Consider the following 13,342-nt stretch of genomic DNA (forward strand, 5'->3'; position numbering starts at 1 on the left):
TGGTTAAAAATGCAACTATTTGGTTGAAAATCCCACAATATGGTTGAAAAGTCATAAGTTTTAGTAAAAGATTCTGCTGTTTTGTTGAACATTTTACTATTTCGTATAAAATTGTCTTTTTGTTTAAATTTATTGTTTCTAATCAATTCATTGAGTACAAAATACTAAGCAGATATGAATTGTTACACAAGTAAAAAGGACACGTCTGATCAGAAGATTATAAGCCGACCGAACAAAAAACTTGTTGTGTAAAAGTTTCCATATCAACAGTAATATCGATACACAGTAAAATAATCAATATTACATATAAAGTGATAAGTTCAGACCTGTGGTGCTAATTTAAATGATCACACAACACTCCCACTCAACGCAGGTCTACACGTTTGGGTTTACTACGCCAAGTACAACTAACACAACTAACACACTGGCGATGACTCGGTCCAAAAAGTGCCTTGGTCAAGACGTCTGCTACCATCTCCATTGTTGGCACATACTTCACGTCAAGTTCCCCTTTTTCAAAAACTTCACGCACGTAGTGGTGACGTATGTCTATATGTTTTGTGCGTGCATGGTGAACTGGATTCCGCATCAACTCCTTGGGCTCCTTGATTGTCGCAGAAAACCTTAGTTGGTTTTGATTCTGGATGTGATAAACCAATTGCTTTCAAAAAACGTCGAATATATACTGTTTCTTTTGCTGCTTTTGTCAGCGCCATATATTCAGCTTCGGTGCTCGATAGGGCCACTGTTCGCTGCTTTCTGGTGAATAAGCCAATTTGAAGACGTATCCTGTATAGGATATGCGATCGTCGATAACTACATCCCAATCTGCATCTACGTATCCAATGAGGTCTTCTCCAGTTTTTGTGAACTTGAGGCCAAAATTGCTAGCTCCTTTTAGGTATCGTAAAACCTGTTTTGCTGATTGCCAATGTGCTTTTTCAGGATTCTGGTTAAGGGCATGGTATACTTTGAAAATTGTCGATTTTACCAGTTTTAGGTTCCCCCGGCTTTTTTTCTAGAATAACAAATATTTTTTTTTTAATATTTGGGAAATGATAGCGAGCATGCTAACGGACGTCCTCACACACTTTTTTTGAAGGTTAAATCAAAAATGTTTCAATTTAGCAAAATGTGATTAATTTGCGTAGCGCTTAGGAAATAGTGTCGACTTTTTCAGTGTTAGATTCCCCCGGCTTTTTTCCTAGGATAAGAAATAATTTGCCTTCAAAATCTGGGAAATGATAGCGAAAATGCTAACGGACGTCCCCGCACCCTTTTTTTTATCAAATTTGTTTTGATATTGCTAACAATGTGCGTGTATATTTCGAAGTTATGTATGTTACAATTCACCCGAGCGTTACTTCCGAACTACATAATATTTTTGGTCGAAAACTTTTGACTTACAAATAAACGTAGTAACTAATCTCCCAGAACTGACCTTGTTTGCAGCCAATCGAAAAAATGTATTTCATAAATAATTTCCAGATTATTGGAAAGACACAGATTAAAAACGATGTAACCTCAAAATAATGCATATGCAAAAAATTTTTATTTAGCACAATAGATTTTTTTGTTATTATCCCTCAAAAAAGAGTATAGGGACGTCAGTTATGATGTTTTATAGCATCTCCAAATTTAGTTTTTAAAATTTTTCATTTTTATGGAAAAAAGCCAGGGAAACTGTAAGTATCACATGCACGGGCCGAAACAGCAGAGATTGATAAGGGACTCTGCTCACTTCTTCTTCTTCTTCTGCTGATTTTGGTTTCTGAGGACCCACCTGCATCCTATGACTTTCTTCTTCTCAGGATGCTTAGTTAAAGTCCAGGCTCCAATTTCGGTTAAAGCGTCGAATTCTTCTTTCATGGCTTTCCTCTATTCTTCAGCATAAGATCCAGCAAGAGCCTCCTGAACTGATGGATTTGGATTGTCTTCGTAGGTTAAGGATGCCACTTAGTGAAAGATTTTGCGAGGTCTATCTCTCTTTCCATTTTTTTGCGTATTTGGTATTGCGTATTTCAGCTTGATAGATTCCTTCGAGGAATTTCACGTCCCGACTCTTTACAATTCTTCTTGTTTCAGAATTCCAGAGTCTGTACGCCTTCGACTCGCCTGAGTATCCGACAGAAATACAAGGATTCGATTTTGGAACGAGTTTATCCTTGTTTGGTGTTTTGTCTAAGACATAAGCTTTATAGCCAAATGATCTCTGATGTGAGATAGTGGGCTTTGCACCTAACCAGACTTCATAAGGTGTTTGATTTGTTAGGCTTTTTGTGGAACACCTATTTCGAATGTACACAGCTGTGGTTATTGCTTCGTCCCAAAAATACTTTGGCAGTTTGGCCTGCAACAACAAACATCTGGCCATCTCTACCAGAGTACGGTTCAACCGTTCTGCCTTGCCATTTCGTTGTGAAGTGTATGCGAATGTATGTTCTCGCTTTATCCCTGCTCGTGTCAGATCCTTAGTAAAATCTTCTCCGACGTATTCCAAACCATTGTCAGTGCGAAGTATTTTGATTTTTTTCCAGTCAGATTTTCCGAATAGGCTTTGTAATTGTTAAAAGCTTCCTTGACATCGCTTTTTCTTTTAAGAAAATATACTTCTACCCAATTGAATTTATCGTCTGTTAATGTAGCTAGATATGAAGCACCACCAAGAGATTTTGTTCTGAATACTCCACAGACATCCGAGTGTATCAACTGTAATAATTTATCAGTCTTGGAAATTAAAGCTTTAGGAAATTGCGCTTGCGAATGCTTTTCCATTATGCAAATCTCACAAATAGGAAGTTTTTCTTCTGGCTTGAGCGACATTCCATTTACCATGCCTTCTGATTATAACTTTTTAAAGTCATTTTTATTGAGATGTCCTAGTCTACGATGTCACTGGTCCGTTTCGCTAAAACAGTCTTTCGAGGTCACAGCTGCGGATAGATTTTGTTTTTTCTGTGTTGACTCTGCAATCGAAACTGCCATGCATTGATGCCATTTCTCCAACTGACTTAATTCGATGCTTGTCTCGATTCCTGAAACAGTTTGGGATTCAAAGAAATACAACTCACCTTTTCTTTTGCCTCGAAAAAATATTTCATTCACAGTGTTTTTCAATGCTGCGCTGGATTCATTAAAAATAACGGCTCGTCCTCCATTGGAGGATTTCGAGATTGAAAACAGGTTTGTTTTCAATTCTGGCACGAGCAAGACTTGAGCATTGAGCATCCTTGAGCATTGTTTATACTGTCTTTCCGTCCATCAGTCCTTTGGTGTGATTGAACACTTCGATTTCCAAAGGATTTTGCGTGAAGGGGTCCTTGAGAATTGTCCTCGTCATCTTGCCCTTTTTTAGCATTGAATTTCACGATTAATTTTATTTTTAGAGCTTCTGGAGTTGGAAGCTCGTCACGAGCTTCAATAGCGCATCTAAAATTGTCGAAGCTGTTAGGTACGCTGTAAGGCAATAACACCATGAGAAAGTCCTCTGAAATCTGAATATTTAATTCTGTTAGTTGATCTATTGTGCTAAAGGATTTATTTAAATGGTCGGACATGTTTTCTCCTTCGCTCATTCGTGTAAATAATAATTGCTTTAATAAAGTTGCCTTTCTGGCAGGTCCTTCTGATTTATAGACTAAATATAATATTTGCCATACCTTATTTGACGTCATACAGTGTTTTACGTGACCTAACTCCGAAGGAGTAATTGCGAGGATAAGGTCTGCCTTAGCTTTCCTATCCTTTTCATCTCAAGCAGCAGCCTCAGGTACAGTTTCTTGTCTGACCACGCTTCCGTCGACTTACTCCCAATGGTCGTTTTTGACACGAATAGCTTCCATGTGGAGACGCCACGTGTCATAATTCTCCTTTCCGAGTTTTTCAATTTTCCCTGAAAAACTTGATGCTATTTTCACTTACACTTGAATATTTTTCATAATATAGTTACTTAGCTCTCGACAAGTCGACGATTTTTTGTTAACAGTTTACACAGCCACACAAAAAAAACTGTGCGGATCTGGTAACAAGACACACGTATTCCTATAGATTTTGGGGCGCTGAATTTAAATTCGGTATCAAAAATCACCCATCACGGCATGGTTGAGCCATAACCTCAAAAAATGACGAAAAATCATGCACTGAGGCAAATAAATTTCAAAATAATGCCAGTGATGCAAATTTTTAATTCAAAAACATGTCGACAATTGTGAAGGATCAACCTTGGCCTGACATCAACTTATTTAATATAACTTTACCGAACAGAACCTGACCTCATCTAACCTGAATTAACAGAAATTTATTGAACTACACGTAAAGCTCTGGAAGCATATTTTCCCAGTAGTAAATGTGTGCTACATCGAATGGGTCAACTCGAGCCTAACCTAAAAATAAAACTAACCTAGCCTAACCTAACCTCACGAAACACATTTAAACTTATTGTGTTGTCCCGTTGTGTTTGCGGTACCGTTTGAATCAGCTTCGGCTTAACCTGTAAAGAGGTTAAACCTATCCTAACCTAAAAAAATCTGATCTAACCTAACCTAACTTAACTTCACGTAACACAATTGAACTCATTGTGATGTCCCGTTGTGTTTCCGGTACCGTTTCATTCAGCTCCGGCTTAACCTACATAGAGGTTTAATCTATCCTAACCTAACAAAATCTGACCTAACCTAACCTAGCCGAATGAAATTCAACCACACGTGTAGCTATGTAAGCGTACGGTTCTCAGCCTTAAATGTGTGCTATATTTAATAGGTTAACTCGATGTTAACCTACAAATGAATCTAACTTAAAAGAACCTAACAAAATGTTGCTAAACGCAACACAACTTAACTGTTCCCGTTGTAACACTATTAAATTCATTTCATTGTGATATAGGTGGTTAAAAATTTAGACGCACATTACTCATTTGAAGAAACTTAGAACTACAAGTAGAACTGACCCCATTTTAATTACCCTGACAATGTTTGTATCAATTAAAATAGAGAACTGTAACTTAAACATGCAAATGAATAAGAGCTTTATTCAAAACTTTTTTCTCTTTGCTTTTCTTAAACTTAAGGGATATATTTATACTATCTTTCGTGTTTACATTTTATCTTGCTTTTAATCGTAATTAAATTGATTTATAGACCTACTTCAATCTATTTTCTGGGATATATACTTATAGCATTGTCCATCTTTGTCTAACGTCTTGACAAATTGCTTCATGAGCCCAAGCTTTATGTGGAGGGGTGGTAGTAAAATTTTTTCTGGATCAACGAGGCTTTGGTTGATGATATTATGAGAACCAGGTTTGAATGAATCTCTTAAAGGCCAATGCTTTTGCTGTAATGATTGGCTCGATCTCTGCTATTCCACAGGCATATAAAGCATGGCTCTTTCGTGCAACCCGATTGTTGGCCTAATATCATTCTTATGATTTTGAGATCAGCACATATTTGCCATTTGTGATTCGTGTAATTAACTTTTTCAAGAAGCATTTTAATATTATTATATTCTTCTTTGATGACCGTTGAGTGAGCTATAGGGATAGGAGCGTAAGTAATCGTGTTATGCAGTAAAACAGACTTAATGCTGCGTTTTGACGAATCAATGAAAACTCGCCATTTTTCGTCTCTGTATACATTCTCTTCAAGTGCTTCATTAGCCCGTTAACGTCAGTGCAGTACACTAAACACGTCTTTTCGTCTTTAACGAAAAACTTTCTGAATTCTTTGTCCCTGTCGCGATAGAATGAAACTTTTGTCAGTTCTAGTTGCGACACTAATATTGGAACCTTCTATTTCATTTTATGCACGCCATATTCGTCATCTTTTTTGTCATTTTCATCCGAATCATCAGAACTATTTTCTGTTCGATCACTGGTTTCACTACCGTCTCCATGATGTTCACTTTCAACTTCCATTCTATCATCTTCTAAAGCTCTTAAATCAGTCTGGCATGCATTTTTATTGGTTTCAATTGCTGTTGTGACTGTGCACACATTATTGTACGAAATGTTATTTTTATTTTTGGCGTTGAACCCTTTGACGGAATTCATGCAAAAGTAGCAGTCCTTCGAAATAACGGGGGTTTTCCATGTGGTTGGTGTAGAGTACTTGCGGTACTTTTCGTTGCTTGCATTTTTTGGACAATACAACATAAGTCTGCAGGAATTGAAAATGACTTCAGGAACCCATTTTGTTTCTTGGTGCAGCAATTTACGGTCAAAACACTTTTCGTAAAGACTTTTCACTTCCTCGTCGATTGATTTTCGCAAACTGCTCACTTCATATTTACTGCAAATATAACAGAATTAATCTGAGCTATTCTTGCAGGCATGCGATTGAGAAATGCTCGCGGTTTTTTTCCTTGTAGCATTAAACTCGACACCAACCAAGTGATCCATTGATGAAGACCTACGGTTGCATGGTGACGACGTTGAAGAGCCCGCTTTCCCACCCTGACCAGACGCGGATACTGGGGGTTTTCCCTGCATCGTAATACACATTTTACCTGTGCCTGCCATGACGGCATGAACGCCATTTACCCAGGGACTCAGCCATTGTGGATCCGTTGCCCACCGTCACCACGTGGAGGTGCCCTGCTTACAGACACAGGCGAATAATGCTAGCAACAAGAGGTTACGAAACTCCAGACATTTACTGCTATTAATGTCAAAATATGAAAGTACGCAAGCACAGGGTTGCCAGGGTAATCGGTTAGGTTAGGTCAGGCTTTGTTAGGTTAGGATAGGTTAAACCTCTATTTAGGTTAAGCCGAAGCTGAACGAAACGGTACCGCAAACACAACGGGGCAACACAATCAGTTGAATTGTGTTTCGTGAGGTTAGGTTAGGCTAGGTTAGATTTATTTCTGGGTTGGGCTCGAGTTGACCCATTCGATGTGGCACACATTTGCTACTCGGAAAATATGCTTCCAGAGCTTTAAGTGTAGTTCAATAAAATTCTTTTAATTCAGGTTAGGTGAGGTCAGGTTCTGTTGGGTAAAGTTATATTAAATAAGGTGATATCAGGCAAGGGTTGATCCTTCACAGTTGTCGACATGTTTTTGAAGTGAAAATTTGCATCACTGGCATTATTTTGAAATTTATTTGCCTCAGTGTATGATTTTTCGTCATTTTTTGAGGTTATGGCTCAACCATGACGTGATGGGTGATTTTTGATACCGAAATTGAATTCAGCGCCCCAAAATCCATAGGAATACGTGTGTCTTGTTACCAGATCTGCACACTTTTTTTTGTGTGGCTGTGTTATTTTTCGTCTTTGTCTAACTTGACCTTAATCTTTACTGTATATTTCACGTCACTTGTAAGCTCGCGTGGCTCTTAACTTCGGTTTTCGACAATGCGGTAATTTTTTGTTGCGACCATTTCGATTTACAACGATTCGGAAATTTGCGGTTTCACCTTCGTCTAATTTCGTCTAATTTCATCTTCGTCTAACCGATTTTGTTTTTCGCGTCACTTGAGTACTTTTTCTCATTTCTGGTGTTAGTTGAAGGGTTCTGGGCCCATAACCTATTGTTTTTAATCAATATATTGAGTACAAAACACTAAGCAGATATGAATTGTTACACAAGTAAAAAGGACACGTCTGATCAGAAGATCTTAGGCCGACAGAACAAAAAACTTGTTGTGTAAAAGTTTCCATATCAGCAATAATATCGATACACAGTAAAATAATCAACATGGCATATAAAATAATAAGTTCAGACCCGTGATGCTAATTTAAATTATCACACAACAAAATTTCTTTTGTTGGTGTTAAAAAAGTGAAGCAAAATATTTTCTGGATGAAATTCAACTTTTTCTTTAAATTGGGTGTTTATTTATTATTAAATATCCTCTATTTAAAGAGAAATTCTACCTTTCTTGGATTAAAGTGAAACAATTTTGTTAAAAATATAGCTATTTTGTTAAAAAGTCTTACTTTTTGGCTGAATATTCTTCTGTTTTTATTTACAATTTTACTATTTTATGGAATATTTACTTTTGTTTGAAATTTATATTTCGGCGTCCTTGTTAAGGAATCATTTTATTTTTAAAGATTTATATTTTTAGTTAAAAACTCATCTCTTTGTTTAAAAGTTTAAATTATTTTGTTAAAAAATAATCTTTTTTAATTGATAATTCAACTACTTGGGCAAAAGATAAACTACATTATTGAAGAATGTAATTTTTTAATAAAATAGAAAAAAAATTTAGAAGAAAGGAATTTAAAAAATCCGTATTCCAAGTCAGAATTTGTCGCAGTTTGAAAATGATTTAACTGACTGGATAAAAGCTGAATCCATTTTAAAAAAATTAATTTTCTTGGTTAAAGATTCATCGCTTTAATTTAGAATTCACTTTTACTTTGTGGAAAATTCGTCTTTTTATTAGAAAATTCATCTTTTTGGCATAAGATTCAACTATACCCGTTGAGATTCATCATGATAGATAAAAGTTCATAATTTTGGTTAAAAATTAATTTTTTCAACTGAAAATTTAATGGTTACATTTTTAGTTGAAAATTGATCATTTTTAGTTCAAAGTGAAACAATTAGTATGTAAATTGGTACTTTTAATGAAAAATTTGACTATTTCGTTGAAAATGTACGTATTTTGTTGAAAAATGGATTTTTTGTTGTTGTAAATATTGATCTTTCTCTTTAAAATTTAATCTTCCTGTCTAAAAATTATTCTTTTAGATTAAAGAATCAAGTATTTCAGTTAGATATCCGTCCTTTTTGTTAAAAATTCACACAGTTGCATACTCCTTAATTTTAGTTAATGAAGTCATCATTCTGGCAAAAAATCGAACTGTTTCAATTAAATATTTACAATTTTATTTAAAAGATTCTTCACCTTGTTTGAAAATGTAACTATTTTTTTTAAGTTAGCTTTTTTTGTTGTTGAAAGTTAGGTTTTTTGTTAAAATTAATATTTTTAACTAATAATTTAACTTATTCCAATTGAAAATTCCAAAAAACAGATCCTATAAAAATTGTCATAATTTTCGCCTGAAAAACTACAAACAGTATATAATGATATATCCTGGGTGCAAATTGACCGTCGGCCCACGGTCGGGCCAACTGTCGGACGGTCGATCCAACTTTGTGCACCACTGGTCGGGCTAACCTGCTAAACGATAACGATCAACCACCTTTGGCTTCTCCACGTCGGGCCAACATTTGGTCCCATATATGGGCCATCTATTAAGATGACGCCAGCCCAATCTTCGACAAAAATTAAATAAAAAAAGATATTTTTAAAATTAATATTATATAATGTTTACTTTTTACAATTACTAAATACATCCTTAACACACGTTTACTTACTATACACTCTAAATCGCACGCTTTAACGCTTTAAAAAATCTTACTAGTCCAGGATTCGAACCCTAACTAAACTAGTGTATTTAAACGCGTACTTTAACCACTCGGCTGTCGAAGCACTTGAATTTTGTTTACAAAAACTATATGTTGTATATTCTTCATAGATTAATTTGGAAAGAGGGTTGCCTCACTTCTACAATTTAAAGTCTAACATTACAAACTGAGTCACTTGAATCTTAAATCCGTGTATAGAAGTGTGGTTCTATCTGATTTTTTTTTTATTTTACGATTATCAAATTTACAAATGGTTAAGGTGAATGTCTCAGTAATTGTAACGGTCCCAGTAATCGTGAAACATGGTTATAATTTGAAGATATTGTTAAAAAATATGTAAAATATAACATTTGATGATAAAAACAACTTAACTTTAGTATATTCTACATAGAATAAAATTCACATTCATTGAAATTGAATAAAAAGAAGAAAAGCTGGCATAACGATTACCGGGACGTTCACCTTATTTGACTGTTTTCAAACTCGACTATTTCCAATTGTAATACAATTTTAAAGCTAAAATAATTTTTCAAGGTATCTATACAAAATAAAATATTTTTAATATTAGAAACATTTCAAGGGCTTATACTTGAACTACTTTTAATTTAGGTTGTGCAGCATTTCGGATCAACGCTCGGAAACGCGTTCCTTCACTCAAGCATGCGCGTTTGCACAGGAGTGGCGTTTGACTTTGTGAAATGGGAAGTGAAACAAATGATGATGATTCTACGATTGGTTACATAAAAAAAATTATTATAATATCAAATTATAATATAAAACCACATATTTAACTGGTAAAATATTTCTTTATTAGTAAAATATGTAATGCACACCTACATACACATGAACATGTTTTATAATATTGAATTACTTATCCAACTATTATGAGAATCGTCGAATCCAGCCATTTCATATATTGTTTAATTTCACGCTTTTTACTATTGTTTCTGTTAGATAAAGGTCAGAGAATTCAAATTTTGAAAGATCTTACTCATATGTAAAAACTTTCTGAGTGAATTGAAAAAGATGGAACGTACGAACGAATGGACTGATTCCATACCTCTCTGTCCTTCTATTTCCAACTATGCTTTCTATACCAGCTCTTTCTAATCGCGTTTCCCTTTTGTGTGGCCATTCCAAAATTGCTCTAACCTCCAAAAACTCCTCTTCGATATTCCCACTAGTCCCACGCTAAGCAAGGTATATATGCATATGTCGCGCGCGCTCTCTCTCTCCCTTTCTCTTTACACCCTGCTCCTTGGCGCTCATTTTTTGGTTTTATACCAATATTTTAATGTTTCCTTTTATAATGTTAAGTAATGCGAGTATGTCAAAATGATTTCCTATTGAAGCTTCACGATCATAATTTCAATAAAAAATAGCTTCTTTGAATTAGACATACGCTTATTTACTTATAAATCAATATATTTTGATATTTAAAATATATACTAATATTATGAGGATGTATATAAATATTAAAAAGGATCATTTTATACCTTATTATTTAATTTCACATTTTACTACTAACTTCTTAATCAAATAAATATGAGAATATTTAACTTTAATTTATTTAACTTATTGTACAAATTTTTATTCCCCAATTTGGGAGTTTGGTTAATTCCATCTCAAAATTAGTAAAATTTGACAAGAAGGAATCTTATATTAATAGTTTAATACTATTTTACAAATAGCTCATTTCCAAAAGTGTTTATTGGCCTTATCACTCTGTTTGTTGCTGTCTTGACTAATTTTCCCTATAAAATCAGGTAATATTGTAATTTGATCAATATGTTTCTCACCATACATAAGATTCTTCATCTTGCAAGAGTATTTCTCATGTCTTTTCAAATTATCAAGTCGTGAATAATTTTTGAAGCAATTGGAACATGTGGAAGTCATTCTATTGCCACACTTGCGACATAATTGACTGTTTATTTAAAAAAGCAGAGTTCATGTATTGAAATAGGAGGAAAAGAAAGAGGAGGAGGAGCAGCAGGAGGCGGATGAGGAGGAGAATAAGGAGGAGGACAATGAAAATGAGGAGGAGGAGGAGGTCATACTTTGTGTAAATTGATGCATATGCTTAAGATTCAAAATAAGGCTGTAGCAGTTAAAAATTGTCATTAGCAAGAAATTAGACGCTATATACCTAGACGTTTATATTGTCAAAACATACTAAAAACGTGGCAACCTCAAAACATGGTCTTCAAAATTCCCTCACTATTCCCTGATTTTCCGCTGACCCAGTTTTTACAATTTTCGTTTAACAGTAATATTTAAATACCAAAATTATAATCCTTGTCTATTTTTAATACGTTAAGAATCTTTAATAAATGAAAGAGAAACATTTTAAACTTATTACATTTGACAGTTATTTTAAATGCTTCTTTCAGAAACCCTCTCAGTTCCCCAGATTACCAGATATACGCTACAATCTGCATCCACCCTTATTAAAGACAAGTGGAAATGAGCTATTTGTAAAATAGTATTGAACTATTATTTTAGGTTCTTTCTTGACAAATTATACTAATTTTTAGTTGAAATTAAACTGAAGCAACTCGTTGCTAAAATGAAAGTGAGAGTCTTATTAGGAATAATCATAAAAGACTAAAATAAAGGATAACTATATAAGGAACGAAAATAGTAAGTTTAAACAAGGTTTGGATAAGGCTTATATCCAAAGTTGGAGAAAAAAATATTCGCAATTAATAAATTAGTAATTCAGAACTTTTATATATATACTCTGCGGTTATCACGATACAAGCTTATTGATGGTTATAGACATGTCAGCTACCATATTGTCTTCTTGCAATGCACCCGTGTGGAAACTTTGTCACGGCGCTGGCTGGGCCCAAAATAGAAAAGTCTTAGCCCCAAATTATGGATTTGGACAGGACCAAACCATAAATGAAACGCCTAACTCGACTAGAGTCTAACTTACCGACTGCCTTGGTCCCAACTTGGCTTTATTTACTATACTTTTATAGTCTCAACGACATTAAAGAAAAAATGTTTTTAGAAATAAAATATGAGTGAAAACATTTGTAAAGGTAAAATTGTTTATTTAAAAGAAGCATTTCAATTAGCTGAACATTTTAAGAATCTTATTCCTGAACCGGATTATTCGTCGCTAGCCTCATCTTTCGGTTGCCGTTCGCATCTGCGGAATTAGTGAAGACCGTTGCAAGATGAGAAAAGACTTCATCCTCAGTGGACTTACATTTTTCACAAACAACGCCTGTAAAATGAAAAAATTATAAATTTTAAATTGAAGTTGAAGTTAAATCATAATAATTATACATGATCATTAATCGCTGTATTAATAATTTTCTTATCGAGAATACAAGAGTACATATAAAAGTCCTTGAAAAGTAATTTATTTGTTATTCTCTTTATAGCTCTGCCATGATTTGGAAGAACACCGTTAACCGCAAATCAGATAATTCACCTGAAAGTAGATAACGGTACGCGGCTCAAGGGACTTATCCGAAATGCAGTTAACGGTGTTCTTCCAAATCACAGCAGAGCTGTAAAATTCATATAGCTAATTCTCTTGACATGTACTTTTTGATGATACTGGTGACGAAATATCATAATTTAATAAAAGGAAGATTCAGCTGACACTAATTTCTAAATTTGAATCAGTAAAAAATTCACTGATTGTAATAGTAGTTAGAAATTTCACTGATTAATCAGTAATTTCGGACTTATTCGCTAATCAGTTCAGTAACACTAGAGTAAACCATGTGAAGCATAACCTCTACAGTTTTAAGTCAAGCCTTGTTGTTACTCTTTTACTTAAGGGCATGTGACACAGCTAAATACCTATATTACCGACCACAGTTTTTCAGTTCACTGAATATTTTTTTGAACCTAAGAACTTTTTTGTAAATAAAATATCGAGCTGAAACTTTGGGAAATGTATTAGAGTACAATAAAGTACGTTTAGGTACTGCATTTTGGT

The 13,342-nt window shown here is 34.4% G+C and overlaps 1 protein-coding gene across 6 annotated transcripts in view; it reads right to left on the reverse strand.

The window, feature by feature from the left end:
- LOC117173462 (allatostatins) overlaps window positions 1–13,342 on the reverse strand; it is a 386,079-nt gene that overhangs the window by 121,884 nt on the left and 250,853 nt on the right. Inside the window, exon 2 of one of the 6 annotated variants that reach the window (XM_033362047.1) lies at window positions 3,660–3,892. The exons of 4 other annotated variants lie outside the window; for them this stretch is intronic. In XM_033362047.1, the coding sequence (XP_033217938.1) occupies window positions 3,660–3,674 (15 nt within the window). In that variant the 5' untranslated portion in view covers window positions 3,675–3,892. Of the gene's footprint in view, window positions 1–326; window positions 398–3,659; window positions 3,893–13,342 lie in introns of those variants that run through there. One more of the 6 variants, XM_033362054.1, reaches the window with a different exon arrangement.

The sequence above is a fragment of the Belonocnema kinseyi genome, chromosome 5 (assembly GCF_010883055.1).
Source record: "Belonocnema kinseyi isolate 2016_QV_RU_SX_M_011 chromosome 5, B_treatae_v1, whole genome shotgun sequence".
In the NCBI taxonomy this organism is placed as follows: Eukaryota; Metazoa; Arthropoda; class Insecta; order Hymenoptera; family Cynipidae; genus Belonocnema; species Belonocnema kinseyi.